The sequence below is a fragment of the Podospora pseudopauciseta genome, chromosome 1 (assembly GCF_035222475.1).
Source record: "Podospora pseudopauciseta strain CBS 411.78 chromosome 1, whole genome shotgun sequence".
Taxonomy (NCBI): domain Eukaryota; kingdom Fungi; phylum Ascomycota; class Sordariomycetes; order Sordariales; family Podosporaceae; genus Podospora; species Podospora pseudopauciseta.
Genome location: NC_085892.1, coordinates 6,794,153 through 6,812,346, shown reverse-complemented (window position 1 = coordinate 6,812,346; position 18,194 = coordinate 6,794,153). Strand labels below are relative to the sequence as shown.

At 54.1% G+C, this 18,194-nt stretch overlaps 4 protein-coding genes across 4 annotated transcripts; 3 read left to right on the top strand and 1 right to left on the bottom strand.

Annotated features, from left to right (window-relative positions):
• Positions 1–31: 31 nt before the first annotated feature.
• On the top strand, positions 32–1,768 carry QC763_118630 (uncharacterized protein). The gene is made up of 3 exons (XM_062908451.1): positions 32–677; positions 729–1,382; positions 1,445–1,768. Exons 1-3 carry the CDS (start codon positions 194–196, stop codon positions 1,546–1,548), a joined length of 1,242 nt encoding a protein of 413 aa, XP_062771556.1. The 5' UTR covers positions 32–193; the 3' UTR covers positions 1,549–1,768.
• A 290-nt stretch (positions 1,769–2,058) lies between these two features.
• Positions 2,059–4,953, top strand: rad17 (RFC checkpoint protein Rad17; the record flags this gene model as incomplete). Its single annotated transcript, XM_062908450.1, has 1 exon — positions 2,059–4,953. One exon carries the CDS (start codon positions 2,059–2,061, stop codon positions 4,951–4,953), a length of 2,895 nt encoding a protein of 964 aa, XP_062771555.1.
• A 1,831-nt stretch (positions 4,954–6,784) lies between these two features.
• Positions 6,785–8,137, top strand: QC763_118610 (uncharacterized protein; the record flags this gene model as incomplete). Its single annotated transcript, XM_062908449.1, has 3 exons — positions 6,785–6,883; positions 6,942–7,558; positions 7,628–8,137. The coding sequence occupies 3 exons, from the start codon at positions 6,785–6,787 to the stop codon at positions 8,055–8,057; spliced, it is 1,146 nt and encodes a 381-aa protein (XP_062771554.1). The 3' UTR covers positions 8,058–8,137.
• Positions 8,138–8,894: 757 nt separating this feature from the next.
• On the bottom strand, positions 8,895–14,152 carry QC763_118600 (uncharacterized protein). Its single transcript, XM_062908448.1, has 5 exons — positions 13,705–14,152; positions 11,423–13,545; positions 11,156–11,360; positions 10,768–11,090; positions 8,895–10,669 (listed from the first exon to the last, which is right to left on the bottom strand). The coding sequence occupies exons 2-5, from the start codon at positions 12,981–12,983 to the stop codon at positions 10,599–10,601; spliced, it is 2,160 nt and encodes a 719-aa protein (XP_062771553.1). The 5' UTR covers positions 12,984–13,545; positions 13,705–14,152; the 3' UTR covers positions 8,895–10,598.
• Between the last annotated feature and the right edge of the window lie 4,042 nt (positions 14,153–18,194).

Sequence of the window (18,194 nt, the reverse complement as noted above, 5' to 3'; positions counted from 1 at the left end):
CACTCCATTTTTTGTAGCGTCTCCCCAACAATTGCGGTGACGCTCGGGATTCAAGCTGGGTGAGTGGTGTGTGCCTTTGAGGTTGATGTCGTTCAAAGAAAAGCACAAGACAGCTTCCCCGCCCATGAGATCTTATTCATCTCGACACAACCAAAGTAACCGCCTCACCAGAGTGTAAAAGAGACGGGCCAAAATGGCATCCTTCTTCTCATACATCCCGCTAGTCAACCGACTGGTGAGAGGGGCGCCCACTGCCATCGATCTTCCTCCCGTCGAGATTCACAATGTGGAAGCAGACCCGGACAAGAGGCCGCGCACGTTGAAGCATCTTCTGAAGGCCAACCATGTCAATCACTCCATTCTGTACCACAATCTCGAATTCGACAACCACATGGCGCACATTCTGTGCTCATCATATCTGCTCGGCGCAGAATCACAACACTTGTATCACATATTCGAAGTGGAAGCCAAAACCCTCGAGCCGTGGAAAGATTCCCCTGCAGAGATGGGCGAGGAAGACTGGCGTGATTTCCTCGGAGACAAAAGATACCAAAGAGCTTTCGTAGACTTTTTCGAGGATGCCTTGGCGATGAAGCACGCGTATAAGTGGAAGGGTGTAGTGGAGGAGTACATGTTCTCCGGAGATGAGCCCCTCGTCAATGGTCTTGTTGGCGGTCGTATGTCATGCCTACCCACTCGTTTTGACCCATCTTACTAACCACCATCAGTCGGTCACCCCCTCATCCACCTTGGCTACGCCTACGAGTTCGACAGTCGCGAGATCGCCACAGAGGCCCTCGGTCTGGCCTCTACACAATACAACTATCTCCACAGATACCTCGACGACCCAACCTACACCGTCAAACCAACCACCTCATCCACTCCCTTGGACCTCCTGAACAAGCTCTCCAACGACACCCGCTTCGACAGTCTCTTCAAAACCCCCGCCTTCTCCAACATCGACGCCCTCTTCCACAGCAAAGAATCCGAAGCCTTGGTACTGGAGTACTGGAATGCCTGGGACATCACCTCCTCTGCCTGCTCCCCAGCAGAACAATTCCAGCTCTCACAAGAAGCCGCTGTCCAACTTTTAGTAGCAACCGTTGCCCCGGGAACACACTCTTACAACTTCTTTCTGGTGCACGTTCTAACCACCAGCCACGCCGTGAGGGTTCTCTTGCCGTTCATTCCGGCGAAATTCCATGTCAGCATTGTGAGACAGTGGTGGTTGTTGGCCTTGGCGGCGTATATTGCTGTCTTGAGGCCGAAGATTGACGTGGATTATGTGCCTGGGGAGGGGGAGCTGAAGGGGAAGGGGTGGAAGTATGTTGAGCATAAGGCTTTGACGGGGGAGTGGGCTACTGATGCGCATTATGTCAAGGGTGAGTTCCTTTCCTGATGATGAAGTGTGAGATGGGATTGCTGACCGAGACGGGGATGATAGCCATCCGGGCGATGAGGGAAGCGGCGAGGACTTGGGGGGATGTTCATGAGAAGTACTTGGCTGCTGCTGTGAGGTTCAGTGATGATTTTGAGGGGTGGTTTTGAAGGGTTGAGGGAGAGGGGAGGTTGAGATATGGGTGCGGAAGTTGATCTTTGAGTTGGCATCGAAACGGTCGTTTCAGCTGAGCTTACATGTTATATTTTGGGGGTTCTTTTTGGCATCAAAACTGCAATATCATCAAGGAGGTTGTAGCATGCATATAATTTCATACTCGGTCCAATTCATGTCTCTTCATGTTCGCTATCGTGGTTGCGGTGACAAAGCGAAGGGTTAGGGTTGTCCCATCTGTACGTAGGAGCACAGACCTTGTGGATCGTTAGGTCCCCCCTGCAGCCCGCTGGCTGCCTGGCGCCGGGGCACCGCAGCTTGATTCCGAATCCAAGACGCAGCCTTGTCAACGCTTTCAGCTTCCCACACAACCTGAACCTTCACCAAACCACTTTCCAAATGATTGATGTCTCACTTCCCTCGGTTCGGTCAAGCTTCAAACAAATCAATCACCGCATTCCAGTCCCGTGCAAGCCACCTACCGCTTTCACCCACACCCAGGCGCAATGCCTCCCCCACCAACCAAACGCCGGAAGCGCGCCGCCGACTTGGACGATGACGATGCCGACTTTGATATCAACCACTCTCCTTCCCCACCGGTGAAACAAAAACCCAGACCCGCGACGCGAACGTCGGCTCGAAACACTCTCCAGAGTTTTTTGGTCTCGTCACCGGAGAACTCACCGCAAAAATCACAATCAAGATTGGATTTGGAGGAGTCGATAATCGAGGAAAGCCCGAGTCCGGTACGGAAGAGGAGTAGGAACTTTGGTGCTGCGGCTGCAGGAACCCAATCGAAGAGCCCGATCAAGACACGGGCTACTCGAGCGGCGGCTGGGAAGAGGGCGCTGGAGGAGGAGAAGGGGAAGTCGGGGGATTTAAGGACGTTGTTTTCGAAACAGGCGCAACGGAACTCGACTGGGACGGGAAGTAACAAGGGTAATGGGGTTACGACGAGCAAGACACAGGTATTGGAGATTGAGGATATCATCAGTGACCCTATTGATGACGATGATATGCCGCTGGGGAGGAGGAGTGCCAGCGCGACGGTAACTACACAGCCTGGGAAGAGCATCATTGGGTTGAGGGCTCAGAAACGGAAAGAAAACGATGGGAGTGGGATTGGGGTTGGAGCATCGCAACTGCCGCTATCGCAGCATTCTAACGGGAGTCTGAGCGCGGGAGGGGCGAGGTTCTTGAACAGGAGTAGGGGTGGGACTGTTATGTCTGCGAGTCAAACTCTTAGCCAGACGCAACATGCGGAAAAGCCGAGCATAGTAGACGACGATCCGCGGCCATGGTCGGAGAAGTATGGACCGGTTAACCTGGAGGAATTGGCGGTTCATAAGAAGAAGGTGGCGGATGTGAGAAGGTGGTTGGAGGATGTGTATGGTGGGAGGTTAAGACAACGGTTGTTGATTTTGAAGGGAGCGGCAGGGACAGGGAAGACGACAACGCTACGACTGCTCGCCAAGGATCTGAAATGCGAGGTTCTGGAGTGGAGGAACCCAAACAATTCATTCGGGGCTGTGGGGCAGGCTTACCAGAGCGCAGCATCGCAATTCGAAGAATTCCTCGGTCGGGGTGGGAAATTTGGGCAGTTAGACTTCGAAGACGAAGAGCAGGAGCCAGAGATGGCGCCTCCGCATTTGCCGGCACAGAATGGGTCAGACAAGAAGCTGATCTTGATTGAAGAATTTCCCAACACCTTTATGCGGTCATCTGCAGGGTTGGTCTCTTTTCGAAATGCGATAATACAGTACTTGGCAGCGAATATGCCGGCCATGGTGGGATGGGGCGGGGCTTCTTCTTCGGGGCCCATCACGCCTATTGTCATGGTTATTTCGGAAACACTACTCACTACTGCGTCTGCTTCAGCAGATAGCTTTACGGCACATCGATTACTAGGACCCGAGGTTCTTCGACACCCTGGGACGGCAATCGTTGAGTTCAACCCTGTTGCACCAACACTCCTGGCGAAAGCCTTGGAGGTGATAGTGCAAAAAGAGGCACGCAAATCGGGAAGACGACGGACACCCGGACCGCTTGTGCTGCAGCGACTGGGCGAAATTGGTGATATCCGCAGTGCTGTGTCCTCCTTGGAGTTTCTCTGCGTCAAAGGCGACGATGATACCGATTGGGGTTCTCAAGTCGCCTTGGCCAAGACGAAGAAATCGAAAAGCGTGCCCACTTTGACCAAGGGTGAGAAGGATAGCTTAGAGCTCGTTTCGCAGCGAGAGGCGACGCTCGGGATATTCCATGCCGTGGGCAAAGTGGTGTACAACAAGAGAGGTGGTAAGCTGACAGGCGAACCAGCATCGGCAGCAGAAACGCTGCCTAGCCATATGGCGCGGTTTGCGAAGCCTAACCCATCGCTTGTTTCGGTTGATACGCTGATGGATGAGACTGGAACTGATACCCATACGTTCATCTCAGCATTACACGAGAACTACCCCTTGTCGTGTGAGCAAACTTCGCCTCAGGATGAGAACTCATCGCTGGATTACATTAACGGCTGCCTTGATTACCTTTCTGAAGCTGACCTCCTGTGCCCATCCTGGGATATCTTCTTTGGAGGCAAAGGCTATGGAGGTGGGTATGCAGGGAAGGATTCAAGCAGCCATGTTTTAAGGCAGGATGAGATGGCCTTTCAGGTTGCTGTCCGAGGACTGCTCTTTTCGCTGCCATCGCCCGTGAAACGGCAAAGCCACCCTACGCAAGGGGGTAGCCGTGGCAACGATGCTTACAAGATGTTTTATCCTACGTATCTGAAACTGTGGCGGACGAAGGAGGAACTGGAGGGTCTGACGGACCTGATGGCTACCAAGATGCTTAAAGGGGAATATGGTGGGCCTGGTCACCACTCATCAGCACCACAAGGGGGCGGTTCCCATGGTGCGTCTGCCCTTCGGAAAGCAGTGCCATTCGGGACCACCAGTAGCCAGTTCGCCCCGTCTGCTCGTCACAACCAGCAACAGCCAAAAGCAGAACCACCTTCTCATACACCTCTACTATCACTTGGCAATGCCGCTCGTCAAGAGCTTCTGCTCGAGCGCCTACCATACATGGCGCACATCGCCCGCCGCAACCGATCGGCGTTCTGCACCTCACAAGCTAAAGAGCTGGAAAAGATCGTTTTCTTCAGGGGCATTGGTCGAGCGGGTGCGGACGAGGAAGATGGGGCGGACTCGGCAGACGAGGACAGCGGAGATGCGAAAGAGGCAGCAACCTCTTGGGCTACGGATAAACCGACCGAGGAGATGACTCCACGGAAGAAGAGGAGGATGGGACTGGGTGCGATTCTTCATCCGACGCAAAAGGCGGGGGATGGAGAAGAGGAGATGCAGGGGTTGCCGATGGAGAGTTTGGTGATTAGTGATGATGATATTGAGGATGATTAGATGGGACGGAGACTGAAAAGTTCTGGAGTTTGTAGGGATAACAAAATGATACCACTGTGTAAATGGCGTTTTAGAGGTTGGGAATATAGCATCATTGGACGGAAGATCAGGACAAAGGGCGCATGTTAGTATATCGAGATAATAAAGGTAGAAGACGACACCACCTTCGACACAACTTTTTGTTTGTGCAACCGGTTTCTCATGGTTGCTCACATTGTCATACAACACGTGACGGATCGAGAGCCAGTTTAGGTGTCTGTTTGTGAGGGCGGTGCAATCGCTGAAATATTCCTATTTGACAGGATGTCTATCGAGGTGCGTTGAAGATGTCCAACGAGGTGTTTAGCCGGCCTGTGACACTTTTGTTGGCACTTTGAATGGCTGAAATGACTGAGGGACACACACACATCAAGTGAAGATGGAGAAACAGGGGGGTTTGCATAAACAATGATCAGGTTGTGAAGCATTATTTGTATTTGTGCTATTGTGCAAAACGCATTGATCCATAGTTTTAGTGGAGTTGGCTTTTATAAGCCCCAAGTTTGCAGGTTCTGGCCGGAGTAGGCCCGCTCAGTCCGAACTCATTTCCTGCCTTTTACCGGATGTGACCGTGAGTTGGCCTCAAATACTCCATTCTACAATCTTTGGAAACAAAACCTCTGGTACATCCAGAATTCGATTCTTCTTTTTGCCGCTTTTTTTGCACACTTCAAAATGTCCAATTTCATGCAGTCTGGTATTCCACTTTGATCTTTGGTTGATGCTGGTTTTTTTTTTTTTCTTTTCTTTTTTTTTTTTTTTTTTTTTTAGGTGGAAGTTGTTTTTGTCACTGCCGCAGCGCCATGGTGTTTGTGCGATACTGCTTCGAGGTTTCGACTCGAATGATGACGACCTCGGAGACAACCAAACACCATCTCAGGAAAACAGATGAGGTGGTGCTTTCACTCAGAGGAAGGAAGATGGTTCCCGATGGTGTGGCGGGAATAAGCCTTCCCCCAAAGTCTGGAGGAGGAGGAGGAGGAGGAGGAGGAGGAGGAGGAGGAGGAGGAGGAGGAGGAGGAGGGAATCTGGGGTAAGATGCCCAAACCGTGAGTGATGACCCACTGGTGATGATGGCTTCGGGAGGAGTTGCACCTTGATGGCCAGGAGCGTCATCATGCTTCTGCGCGTCCAATCTTGCTGCAGTCTACTTGACAGGCTTCCATGAGTTGGTCAACGTTGTCAGCAGTCTCATTCATTTCATATGATATTGAAGAACTCCCATCAGATATCGGTATGTTCAAACTGCATCGAAATCGGAGAGACCAAGCTGGCTAGCCCCGTGCGGGGTGCGGATCCAGTGCCGGGGCGCTGCCGGAAATGTGCCGCCGGCTGGGCTTGGCTCACGGTGTGCCTCGCCTCGCTGTTGGAGAGCTGACCTAGGAACTTGCGTTGCAACCTCGGCTCAAGTCCATCATCACCATCACTGCGTTCGCTCTCGTAGCCGCAGCCTCGGATAGCAGGGCCTTCCTATTATTTGACCATGGACCTGTAGCATTCACCATTGTCCCTTTTTGCTGTCGTGATTCCTTTTTGCTGCTTCGTTCTGGCGTCATCAAGCAAGCACGCGCTCGCTTTCTCATTGGTGTTTGTGTTCGCTACAGCTCCGTAACCCCCAGCGCGCCAGCCAGTCGCAAGTAGCGGTGGCGGGGGTATTTGTTGCTTGAGTCGAGTCCCGGATAGCAAGTTGAAGAGGAGGCTGAATATCGACATCTATAAAAACAGCACCGCTTTGTTTGGCTAATCTGGTTTGGACTACTGCGCGCAAAGTTAGAAAAGAAAACAGTTCACAATGGCAGGAAGAGTCCGTCACCCAATCGACATCCGCTCCCTGGAGCGATGGCTGAACAAGACCGTCCCTGAGATTGAGACGCCCCTTGAAGTCCACCAGGTAACTCACCTCGTCACCACCCCCCTTCATCACCACCACTGCTAACACCACAAAACAGTTTGGATTCGGCCAATCAAACCCCACCTACCAGCTCACCACCCCCTCGGGCGACCGCTACGTCCTCCGCAAGAAGCCTCCCGGAAAGCTCGTCTCCAAAACCGCCCACAAGGTCGAGCGCGAATACCGCATCATCGCCGCCCTCTCCACCACCGACGTCCCCGTGCCCAGAGCCTACTGCCTCTGCGAAGATGACTCTGTCATCGGCACCCCCTTCTACATCATGGAGTTCCTCGACGGGCGCATCTTCGAAGACCCCGTCATCCCCAACGTCCTCCCCGACCACCGCCGCGCCATCTGGGCCGACGCCGTCCGCACCCTGGCCAAACTCCACCGCATCGACCCAAAAAGCGTCGGGCTGGAGAGCTTCGGCCGCCACGACGGCTTCTACAACCGGCAGATCGCCACCTGGAAGCAAATCTGCGGTGCCCAGGCCGCGGTCGAGGACGTGGACACAAAAGAGCAAGTCGGACAACTCCCCTTCTTCGAGGAGCTCATGGCCTTTTTCAGCGACGGCAAGGCCCAGCCGGCGGACAAGGGGACGCTGATCCACGGAGACTTCAAGATTGACAACCTGGTCTTCCACAAGACGGAGCCGAGGGTGATTGGGATTCTGGAGTATGACCCCCTTCTCCTTCCCCGGGCTGCTTGCGACTACCATGCTAACAAGTGCTGTCACAAACAAAGCTGGGAGATGTCCACCATCGGGCACCCCCTTTCCGATTTGGCGAACTTGCTGACGCCGTATTACACCGCGTTTTTGGACCCTGCTCGGTCGGTGCACTTGCACCCTGGGTTCTTGCCCAAGGCGACGAGGGGGTTGCCGTCGAGGGAGGATTTGACAGAGTTGTATTTTGCGGTGCTGGAGCCCGAGGCGAGGGAGGAGGATAGGGGGGCGGTGGTGGAGACGAGGAGGAGGGAGCTGCAGTGGGCGCAGGCGTTTAGTATCTTCAGGTTGGCGGCGATTTGCCAGGGGATTGCCGCTAGGTTGGCGAGGAGGCAGGCGAGCAGTGAGCAGGCCAAGAGGCACGGGGATGCGAGGACGCTGTTTGCTGAATTTGCGTGGGAGCTGGCGCAGAGCAGCAAGGGGGCGGAGGCCAAGAAGAGTAAGTTATGAGGGGTGGGATATATAGTGTTGGCGTGTGTTGAGCAACGAGAGATATTTTGAAATTTGAACAACGAGCTTTATTGGGTCTTCCAGTTTCCTCTTGGAGAATGATATGATAATCCGGGACTGGATGAGAAAAAAAAAAAAAAAAAAAAAAAAAAAGACGGACTCGACTTGCGATGGCTTCTTGATCATCTTCAACCCGCAAGCTGAGATGACACCTCCAACTGTAACACAAACCAACCGGCTTTCGTCCGAGCAGGTAACCCCCTCCCGACATAACCCTCCTCTTAATATTTACTATTGTCCCTTATAACTAGCCCCACTCCATCCTTGCCTCATGTGGAAAGATAGATCCGTTCCTTCTCAGGCCTCAAAAGCTTTCTCTCATGCCTACCCGCACTTAACCAATCATCCTTTCGAGTCAATGTAGCCTCTTCGCCATGCCTGAGAACGTCTTACGTCCCTTATGACTATGTTTTCCAGTAGATATACTTCTTCTTGTCATCTCTCGACTTACAGTATTAGCTATTTCAAGCCGGCCAGGACGAGTAGAAAGAATGTATATTTCTATCCTTGCTAAATTTGTCATTGGTGTGCTTGCCCGATATCTTTGGTCAGATAGGATGGAATATCTCAAGAGCAACCTCTTTTATATATATATATATATATATATATATATTAAAAAAAGGATAGCGGAGGGGTTCTGCTTACAAGGACATTCCTGATGAGACCAGAAGGGCAAGTTTCGTATTCGCCTTTCGCATGTTATTCAAGAGAAGGGGTAGGTAGGTGTTATTGACCAGTGCAGACGTCCCTGGAGCTGGTGTCGAGGATTTCAGAGATATATCCACTCTGCTTGGTTTCATGCACCGCAAAACATATTAAACCATCGCTTATTCTGCTGCTATTCCTCTTCACGAATCACAACTATCCCACAGAACACCAAGCGCTTAGTGAGAAGAGTGATGTTGTCTCCCTATTCTGTTTCGCCAGCCTTTGCTCCTGTTTACCGCAAGGCTAGGAAGCATCAACGAAAGAAGCTGGACCTAAGTGACGACGAATTCAGGGTAACAAGTATAAAAGAGACAATAGCCCAAGGCACGAAATCGGACCCCATCCATCCCATCTCATCTCGTCCAGCCACCGCCCCCCTCAAAGTGGCGAGATTACCATTCGCACTACCCGTCCCATCATCACTTCCAGTCCAGTCCACTTATTCCATGCCCTTTGCTCACTCCGCTGCAAATCTCTCTTCCTTCTCCGCTCTCGTAGATTCACTTGCAGTCCGTTCTTCGCTGCCTGGTCTCATTCTTCCCGGACGCAATCCCCACCGAATCGCAAATCGCAGACTGATTGTCAACGTAAAAAAAAAAGAAAGAAAAAAGTGACAAAACTCCATCATGAATCCCCGCCTTCCGAACAATGTCCTCTCATAGCCGATTCGTTTTCGCAATGAGGCCAAATGAGAAAAAACAGCACCAAGCCAAAACCAAAACCAAAACCATTCCCTTTCCTTCCCACCCCTCCAGTCAAAGAAAACGAAAAGCCACTCTTGGTGAACTGAACCGAAAAACCGAGCTCCCGCGTAAGCCATCCCAAATCGCGTTTCGTTTTCCTCCCACTGGCGAAAAAGAAAACGCCGTTCTTGTTGGTAACCCGTGGCTCGCAATGATCAAAGCCACACGAGGTTAAAAAGCGCCGAAAAGAAAATAGTGGCGATTGAAGAAAGAAGCCTCAGAACTTCAACTGCTGTGCCGTTTTGTGTTGCTCCCGAAAAAAATCAAAAGTCTATGCCCATATTGTCTGTGCGGTGCGAGTGGGAAAGAAAAAAGAAAAGGAGAAAACAAAGAGTGGGAGGCATGGTATAGATCGACTCCGGAAAGGCATCAGGGGAGAACGAAAATGTCGCAGAGTTGATGGGGGAAAAAAAAAGAAAAAAAAAGAGACGAGTTTGGGTATTAAGGATGAAGGGAAAAAGAGAAAAAGAAATCACAAAAGCTGGTTCGTTGTCAGTGGCCGCCTTTCGCTCACTGCTTCCCCTCGCTGAAGCTACCGCTCCGACGTCGTTTTTGTGGTGGCTCACCCGCTTCCCCGCGGGCGTTCTGGGGCAACTGAGGCTGCGGATGGCCATAGCCTCGCTGGGGAGCGAGCGAGCTTGTTGATGACGCCCGTTGCTGGTGCAGCCGCTCGCGAACGACCTGTGGGCCACCCAACGTTCTGCTGGAAGCCGGTCCAAGCGTCTCTGCTCTCAACTGAGCCTCTACCTCCGCAATCAAGTCGGCATTTGACCGGCCGTCCCTCGTGGTCGAGTATGTCGAGTTGTATCCCGGTCTGGCTCTTGACAAGTTCCGGGGGGCTGGGGCCGGCTGAGTAGTAGGGTTCGCGCCGCGGGCGGACATTCCCTGACGCACAGCTGCCGAAAATGGGTGCGTACATGGTGCGTTCAGATCGGGTAACAAAGACGGAAAAGCAGACGGGTTAGGACGGAGGATCGAAGGGCTCCTCAGAAAGTCGGCCGGTGCAGGCGGCGCCGAAAACTGCAACAGGTTATGGCGCATAGTATCGGGGAGGAGGGTGCCCCTGCCCATGTTGCTGTTGCTGCCCATACCCAGTTGGAGCTGCCGCCCGGCGCGAAGCAGCCCAGTCAGCCCGACGGAACTTTCTTGGGTGAAGGGAAAGGAAACAGGGGGGGCAGGGAGGGGCATCTGTTGCTCACCGCTTGCTCCTGGCGGGCCACTTGGTTGGAATGGCCCCGGGGGGGCAGCACCAACTGAGCCAGGAAAACTGGCCATGCTCGGGAAAGCACCATGGGGAGGCCCCGGGCGAGAGCCCGAAGGAGTGGCAAAGTTCGAAGCTGGAGGGCCGTAGCCACGGGCGGCACCGAAACGGGCCCGAGTCCTCCGCATGCTTTCGGTCGAGGGGTCGGAGGGAGAGGCCCGGCGCTCCCCGCCCTGGACACTTCTCGACGGCGGGTGGGTAGGCAATCGGCTGCCTGGTTCTGGGCCATGCCGATATGGCATTCCTACAAACTCTCCCGTCCTGTTGACAGCTGTTAGCAAACCCACTCGACAGCGCCACAGCTTTTGAAATCCCAAACAACTCACGCTCGAATATATCCCTGAACACTGGGGGGCATGACAGGGTCAGAAGGCACCTTGTCTCGGCAGTAAGGGCAGCTGTCAGACTCTTCAAACCACTTCTTGATGCAGTGGTCACCGAAAATGTGCTTGCACTTTGGAAGTCGAAGCGGAGCCTCGCTGATCCCCTCGGGGCTCGTCACTCCAAAGTCATTGTAGCAAATGACACAGGCTGTCAGCCAAGTCAGCACCGTTGAGCTCGAACTGACACCTGGAGGGGCAGGGGGCACTTACTTCTCTCGGATGCCGTCAGGCTCTCCATATCGACGCTCTGCAACGAGGCCAATGCTTTCTTGGAGGCCACACGCTTGTTGCTCGACATCTGGCCACGAAGAAGCTGCTGTTGGCGGAGACGACTCTCGTCCGGCATGTATCCGTGGCCGAACTGGGTGGCAAAGCGGTACGCTTCATCGTCGTCGTCGATCGGGCTGTAGTCATCTTCGCTTTCATCGTAGTCGTCGCCGGTTGGTTGGGCCAGCTCAGCACGAGCTCGACGAATCACGCTTCGGCGTTGTTCACCACTGAACCCCCGATACATGGCCAGGGTCGAGTCACCGGCGGTCATTGGGCGAGGTTCGGGAAGCGGTAACTGACCGGACGCCATGTTGCTCCCGGGGCCACGATCCGATCGTCTCGACGGCTCCCCTGAGCCATTGACCGGCTGGGGCAAGCCAGAGGACGCCGGGCCGGCTCCGGAACTTGGGTTGGAAGACATGTTGGTACCCGAAGCTGCCTGGGAGGGCTGAGCGGCGGGGGCATCGCCGGGAGAAGGGCGGTCGGTATTCATGGCTACGGCAGACAGCGCCTCCCGGCCAGGCTGACTCTGGTAAAGTTGGTGGGTTTGGTTTTGGGTTGGCGCTTGAGGAAAAGACGGGGCTTGTGGCAAGCCCGAGTGGCTCTGGTGGTTCTGAATAGCTGGCGCCACCGAAAACCGGTGGAGGGCAGAAGGATGGCGGTAGGGGAAGGAGAAGGGTGGTGGCACGGTGGAATCGAGATGTGGAAGATTTTGGTTCGAGTGAAAGCTGGGTAGCACAGAGTTGGACCCGCTAGGGTTTGTGCTCCCTGCTCCGCCGTTGGGAAAGAATTGATCGGAGCCTGACGGCCTCAAGATTGACTGCAGCTGCAACGGAACCGAAAGGAGCGGGATGGCATGTGGCGGGGGAGGGCCGGGGGCAGAAGCGGGGGCCACCCACTGATATGCGGGACTGGCGCTCTGTGCCGAAGAGGACCATCCGGGGTAGATCGGATCGTAGTGCGAGTGCGGATGGGGATGAGAGAGGGAGTGTGAGTGCGAGTGCGAGTGGGACTGGGAATGAGGCAGTGGCAGAGACAATGCGGGGGGTTGAGTCTGTTGTTGTTGTTGTTGTTGTTGGTGTTGTTGGTGTTGTTGGTGTTGTTGGTGTTGTTGCTGCTGCTGCTGCTGCTGCTGCGGTTGTTGTTGTTGTTGTTGTTGTTGTTGTTGTTGCTGTTGCAGTTGTCCGTGGCTGGGCTGTTGAGGGTGATGGTGTGGCTGAAGGGAGAGGTTGCGGCTGTGGGATGGCCGAGGAGCGTGGGGCCCTTGGTTTTGTCTGGACAGGTGGTACAGAGAGTTAACGCCATGGTGGTAGTGCGGGTATGAGGGGTGAAGATGAGGCAAGCCTGATGGCTGGCGATGCTGTTGTTCATTCCGGAAAAAGGGGCAGCCGCCCTGACCCTGTGGTGGCCCACCTTGGAATCCGGAATGCGTTGCTGGATGTGCGGGCGCCTGAGAGGTTGGCACCTCGGCCTGGTGCATCTCATAGTCCATTTGATCCATCCTGTTCTGCTCAGTCACCCGGACCGTGGTTCTGATTGCGATTCACAACGGGTAGCTGCAGTAGATAGCCTATGGGGGTGTGAGGCTGCTGCAGTTTCCGCCGTGAACTTCCTGATCCGTGGTTGGGCTCCTTTCAGCGGAGATGGCAACTGTCCCAGGTGTTTTTGACAAAGAAAGCGAAGCTCCTGAGCTTGTGGCCCTCACCGCTCTGCCGTTCCCTAAAAATGCTCTGGCTCGTAATCCTCTCTTGCTTCCAGCCGGTGGTGGGACTCCGTGATGGCTAGGTTGAATATTGGCTCAATCTAGTGGCTGAGAACCTCGATGGCCCAGATTTACGACTGGCAAAGCTGAAACTTTGATCCTCCACCATGCATAAGTAAATGTCCCGCGTGTCCGAGTCTTCCCAACTGCAAAAACGGGCTCGTTTCGGGGTCGTGGACAGGGTTAGAGTTCGTCGGTGATTGATGCTCACTTTCGCCGTCGTGTTATCACCAGATACACTCGCTGAGGTCAGGCAGTCGCAAATCAGAGGCAATGTTCGTGGAAGTTTTCTACTCTGCAACTTGAGCGCAACCAGCGGAGTCAGTTATTTATCTCCAAGAAAAATCTAACTGCCCACAGCAGTCTCGTGCCCTCCGGCGGCAGGCTCTGCCCATCACGCCCCTGCAAAAGCCCAGAGGGAGGGGAGGGGTGGGGGGGTGAATTGCTCTTGGTTGCTCACTTATTCATTCATAAATCCCACGTATGAGGTGACAGCTAGATAGACCGAGCTCCAGACTCCACACCGGGCCAGAGGACTGATAAGACCAGAAGGAAAACCGCCGATAAGCCGAGAGGCAGAAGATAAAAGCGCCTGGTTGGAGATGTGCTCCGACAAGGACACAAAAGCTGAACAAGAGAGCAAAGACCTCCACGGGATGGTGGTGAGGATACGGGTTCGGCTGTGTGTTGAGGGAAGGCAGGTGTCGGGAAGAGAGCAAAAAGGGAGAAGAAAGGGAACGGGCGGAACAGGCTGTTGGGGATCGTGTCGGTTTTGTATCATCAAAAGCAAGAAAGACCCGAAGCAGCATGGAGCCTGAGCATGGAACATGGGGGGCAGGGCGGAGCAAAAAAAGGCAAGGCACTTGTCCCGTCGAGCAAGTTCCAGTTTCAAGCCCAAGTAGGTATCAGTTTTCTTAGCAGGACGAGCCCAGTCAAGTCCAAGTCAAGGCTGGCTGGATGGGCTTGGTCATGTCAGGTCAGGTCACCGAGTCACCAAGAGTCACCCGTAATCAATTCGTTTCTGGTCACTCGTTGGTCACAGGCGGGACTGCAGAGCAGGCACTAGTAAGAGCCACCTCCAACCCGCTATCTCTCTTACCCTCGCGAGAAGAAAAAGCAGCAAGGAAGAGAGAGTAAGAGGGATCCTCGATCACTCGCAGGTCTCGCTCGCATCGGCGGCATCTTTTGCCAGCCAAACCGAGCGCCGCTGTTGGTGGACTGCAGAGGGTGGATCCCCTGTACGTACCGTAAGCTACTGTACCGTACACAGCGCTGCGTAAAAACAGACCGTCAAAGACATGGGCCGCTTCTTGTTCCCCTCCCTGATCCGTACAGCCAGCAAGCCAGCCAGCCAGCCAGCCAGCCAGCGCTGTGCTTTGGTGCTTTGGTGCTTTGGTGCTTTGCTGGGGGGCGGGGGACGGACGGAGGAGAGGGGTGAGTGAGGGGTGCAAGGGAGGGGCTTCTGTGGAAAGTCCTGTCTGAGACTCCAAAAAGGCAAAAAGTGGAAGGCACAAACAACCGTTCTCAAAGGAACCTAGCCAAGGGCGTCGAGTGTACAGTGCCTAATACCAGGCGGGCAGCCAATAGCAATAATAATAATAATAATAAAAAAAAAAAAAAAAAAAAAACTGCAACACAAGTCTCAACAAAGCGGCGGCTGGACTGTGTGTGGTGCGGGGATGCAGCATGCCCGTCCAAGGGACCAAAAATGAACAAAACTCGGAGAAAACGGACCATTGTCAGCATCGAGATTACGAACAAGACATGCTGAAAAGCAAATCGTTCAAAAGGCAACCAGACGGGGAGCACTTCGGTCTCAAGTCCGGTACCGCCGTGTGTGCGCCTGGATGTGCCAGCGGTTGGAGGTGTGCTGTGTGTTCTGTACAGCGTCACTTGGATCGCCTTTTTATTAGGCTGCCTGGATTCTGTGGGAATAATACCCGTCTGTCTCTCTGGTGACCCCCCGGGAGTCCTTCAAGGTTGCCCTGGAGCGCAAGGAATCGCTGCCTCCGAGCCACATTATTACTGATGCCATCTTCTGGCCCCGGTTCCGTCTCTCTGCATCAGAGCTGCGCTGGTTGTCATGCGGTGGCTCCGAGGCTGGAAGTGCGGCGAACAGAGGGACTTTTCACCAAAGTCCATACTCGGAGCTGCTCTGATCCAAAAAGTCCCTCGTATGCTGTGTTTACCGAAAATGGTATGCTGGTGTGTTCTGTACAACCCATATCCACCCAGACACCGGTCATCATGGTCGTCACCAAGCCGACTCTCCTTCCTCATCCTTCGCATGCTTCGGCTTTCGTGGCTGCTGCTATGCCGCAACCCATCTCCTCAAGGCAACGTGTCGCAAGCTAAGTCGCATCTTCCTCGGGCCTAGCCATCAAGCGATATCGACGCCTGAATTATCGCTCTATGTATGTATACACTACCGCCCCTCCCCGCACTCGCCATTTGATTTCAACCATGGATCGCTTGCCCATAGCTCTGGGCGCATATTGATCAACAGCTTCCGAACCCAAAACCTTTGATTTTGGCAACACATTTTCCTGCCCTTCCGGCTTCCTGCTCCGGGTACGTACTGGTTTGGAGCTCGGCTTGGCAAGCCCAGATGCGCCCCGCTATTCCGTTTCTGTTCCTTGTGCGCCTGGGATCCCTGCCGGCCGGGATCTTATCTATTGGTCAGCCGACAGCCTCGAAATGAAGCTCAACACCTGATTCGTTTTCTTCCATCTGTGATCCTGGAGCTGATCATGTACCCCTGTTCAGAATGATGACATTCCATCTTATCAGCTTCGCCCGATCACTTACAAATGACGGCAATGCCCCGCTTCAAAAAGCTGTCTGAACCAAGCTCTCAACATCGAAACTGGACCGGAAACATGGCCTCGACCGTTTGGCTGCCGTGAGGGTGAAGGGGATGGGGTTGGATGGCGTCCTGCGCAGCGTCCGGTGATACTGGGCTAACTGCCACGCATGCCCAAGCTCTCGATGGTGAGCTGTGCTGCACTGGCGCGTTAGGTTTGATGCTCACGTTACCCCTCATCAACCCCTCCCCCCGTCTGTCCTGGGCCTGGAATTCCCCCCCACGACCAGCATCGACCAGCATCGACCAGCATCGACCAGCATCGACCAGCATCGACCAGCATCGACCAGCATCGACCAGCATCGCCAACCCTCCTCCCTGCCAAGCCGACATGGGAAAGTGGGTGTCGGCAACTTTGTGCCATTGGCCGGCCGATGGTGCGCAACTCGATGTTGCTCTTTGGCGACGCATGTCTTTTCGCTGAGAAGCCGTCGTCAAATAGCCTTCCACTCCTGGCTTACCTGCATGGAAAGAGAAATAACGCTGCTTGACTCGCAAACACCTGGTCGACACGAGCAGCAGGTAGCGACATCGCACACGAGCAGTCCTGCCACCAACATCCAGAGCTGCAAATAGCTTCGGGATTTTGCTCACAATCGCAACCGTAGCGCCCTCTGTGGCCCAGCACCAGCACCACCTCACAACAACAACAACCAACCCCCGACCCCAGCACCCGATAGAGAGCCCGTGCTGGAAACCTCGACTCGACTTGCTTGTGTGTGGCCTGGCAGCAGCATGTCACCATGCTCTTTCGGACCGCTCTTTGCCACTCGACATTACTTATCACCACATCCTTGCAGCAAATAGCGCTCCTCCGCACCGCTGCAACCGCTTTCTTCGCACCAGACGCAATCTGCGCCCAAAGGGAAAAAACGAACGAAATGCACCACCTGCCCCGTCTGTCGCAGTGCAATGTTGTGTGCTGGATGCCGAAAACGACAGCCAGATTCGTTTCGGGCCAAGGACAGTTCTCATCTGTACGGCATATCACATTTCGCCCCGTTGTATCCGTTCCGGCTTTGACAAGTCAATCCTTTTCAGCACTGAACCCCGGTTCCCGTGTTGTGAGTCCAGCGAGAACACTTTTCCCAGCCACTCTGACTTTTGTTGTACGCTGTTCAACCGGAGCAAGGGCACTGGTGTCCCCTTATCCAGAATTTCGTGGCAAAAATTGAAATTTGCTCGTTTGACTTCTGCGCTGATATTTGCGGTTGTTTTTCTATGGCATTGAATTTCTTCCGTTTCCGCCGCCGGCCCGGGGTTTACGGTTTACGGAGCCTCAAACAAGCGGGGTTGGTTCCCGGACCCGGACCCGGCCCGGAAGCTCCAATGCTCTCGCCAAGCCGGACCGGGGGCCTTGTGTTTTCTTGCGCGCAATCCATTCTAGAGTCCTGCCGCTCCGTGTAGCCGACTTCGCTTCGGTGTTGTACTGCATTTAGTTGTCGTGACCGTTAGTTTGATTTTGATTTTAAAGCATGTGCTGCACGGAGCTATCTCCGTCGTCGTACAGGACCGCGAGACCCCTAGGTGGTGTCCCGGTTCTTCAGTCATCAACGACCGCATTCTCGCTGGGCATGGAACCTCTGCTCTCAGATATGCAGAGATATCAGTACAGAGGGCGACACAGTGACTTTTGCTTCTACAATTATACAAGTATTTGTCTGATCGCTCGCACCAAAGTGTTCGGGCGTGTCCAGCGCCTCGCCTTTTCCATGGCGTAGGTTGAGAACGCCCTGCCCTTACGATATAGTTCTGTTCCATATATTTCAGCGCAGTAACTTTCTCTGTTGCCACCGACGTCCTGGCTCCCAAGTTCTCTTCCAAAAGAAGCCTGCCAGTTCGTCAAGCTATCCATTCAGCTAAAGCCCGACTGTTACTGCCAAGTTGGCCGCGATACCACTGTAGAGCAGACTTCCCTCAGCAGGTCTCTCGACTGCGTGCGAAATGTTGGCAAGGCTGCTTCCGGAACGGGTCTGGCAACGGCCAGATCGCCGGCCTTGACGAATACAAAACTGCCTGCCCGAGAGACTCGCCTGTTGCGCACGTACACCTGGCCCCGAAACTGAGCGCGGGAAGCAAGGAGGCTT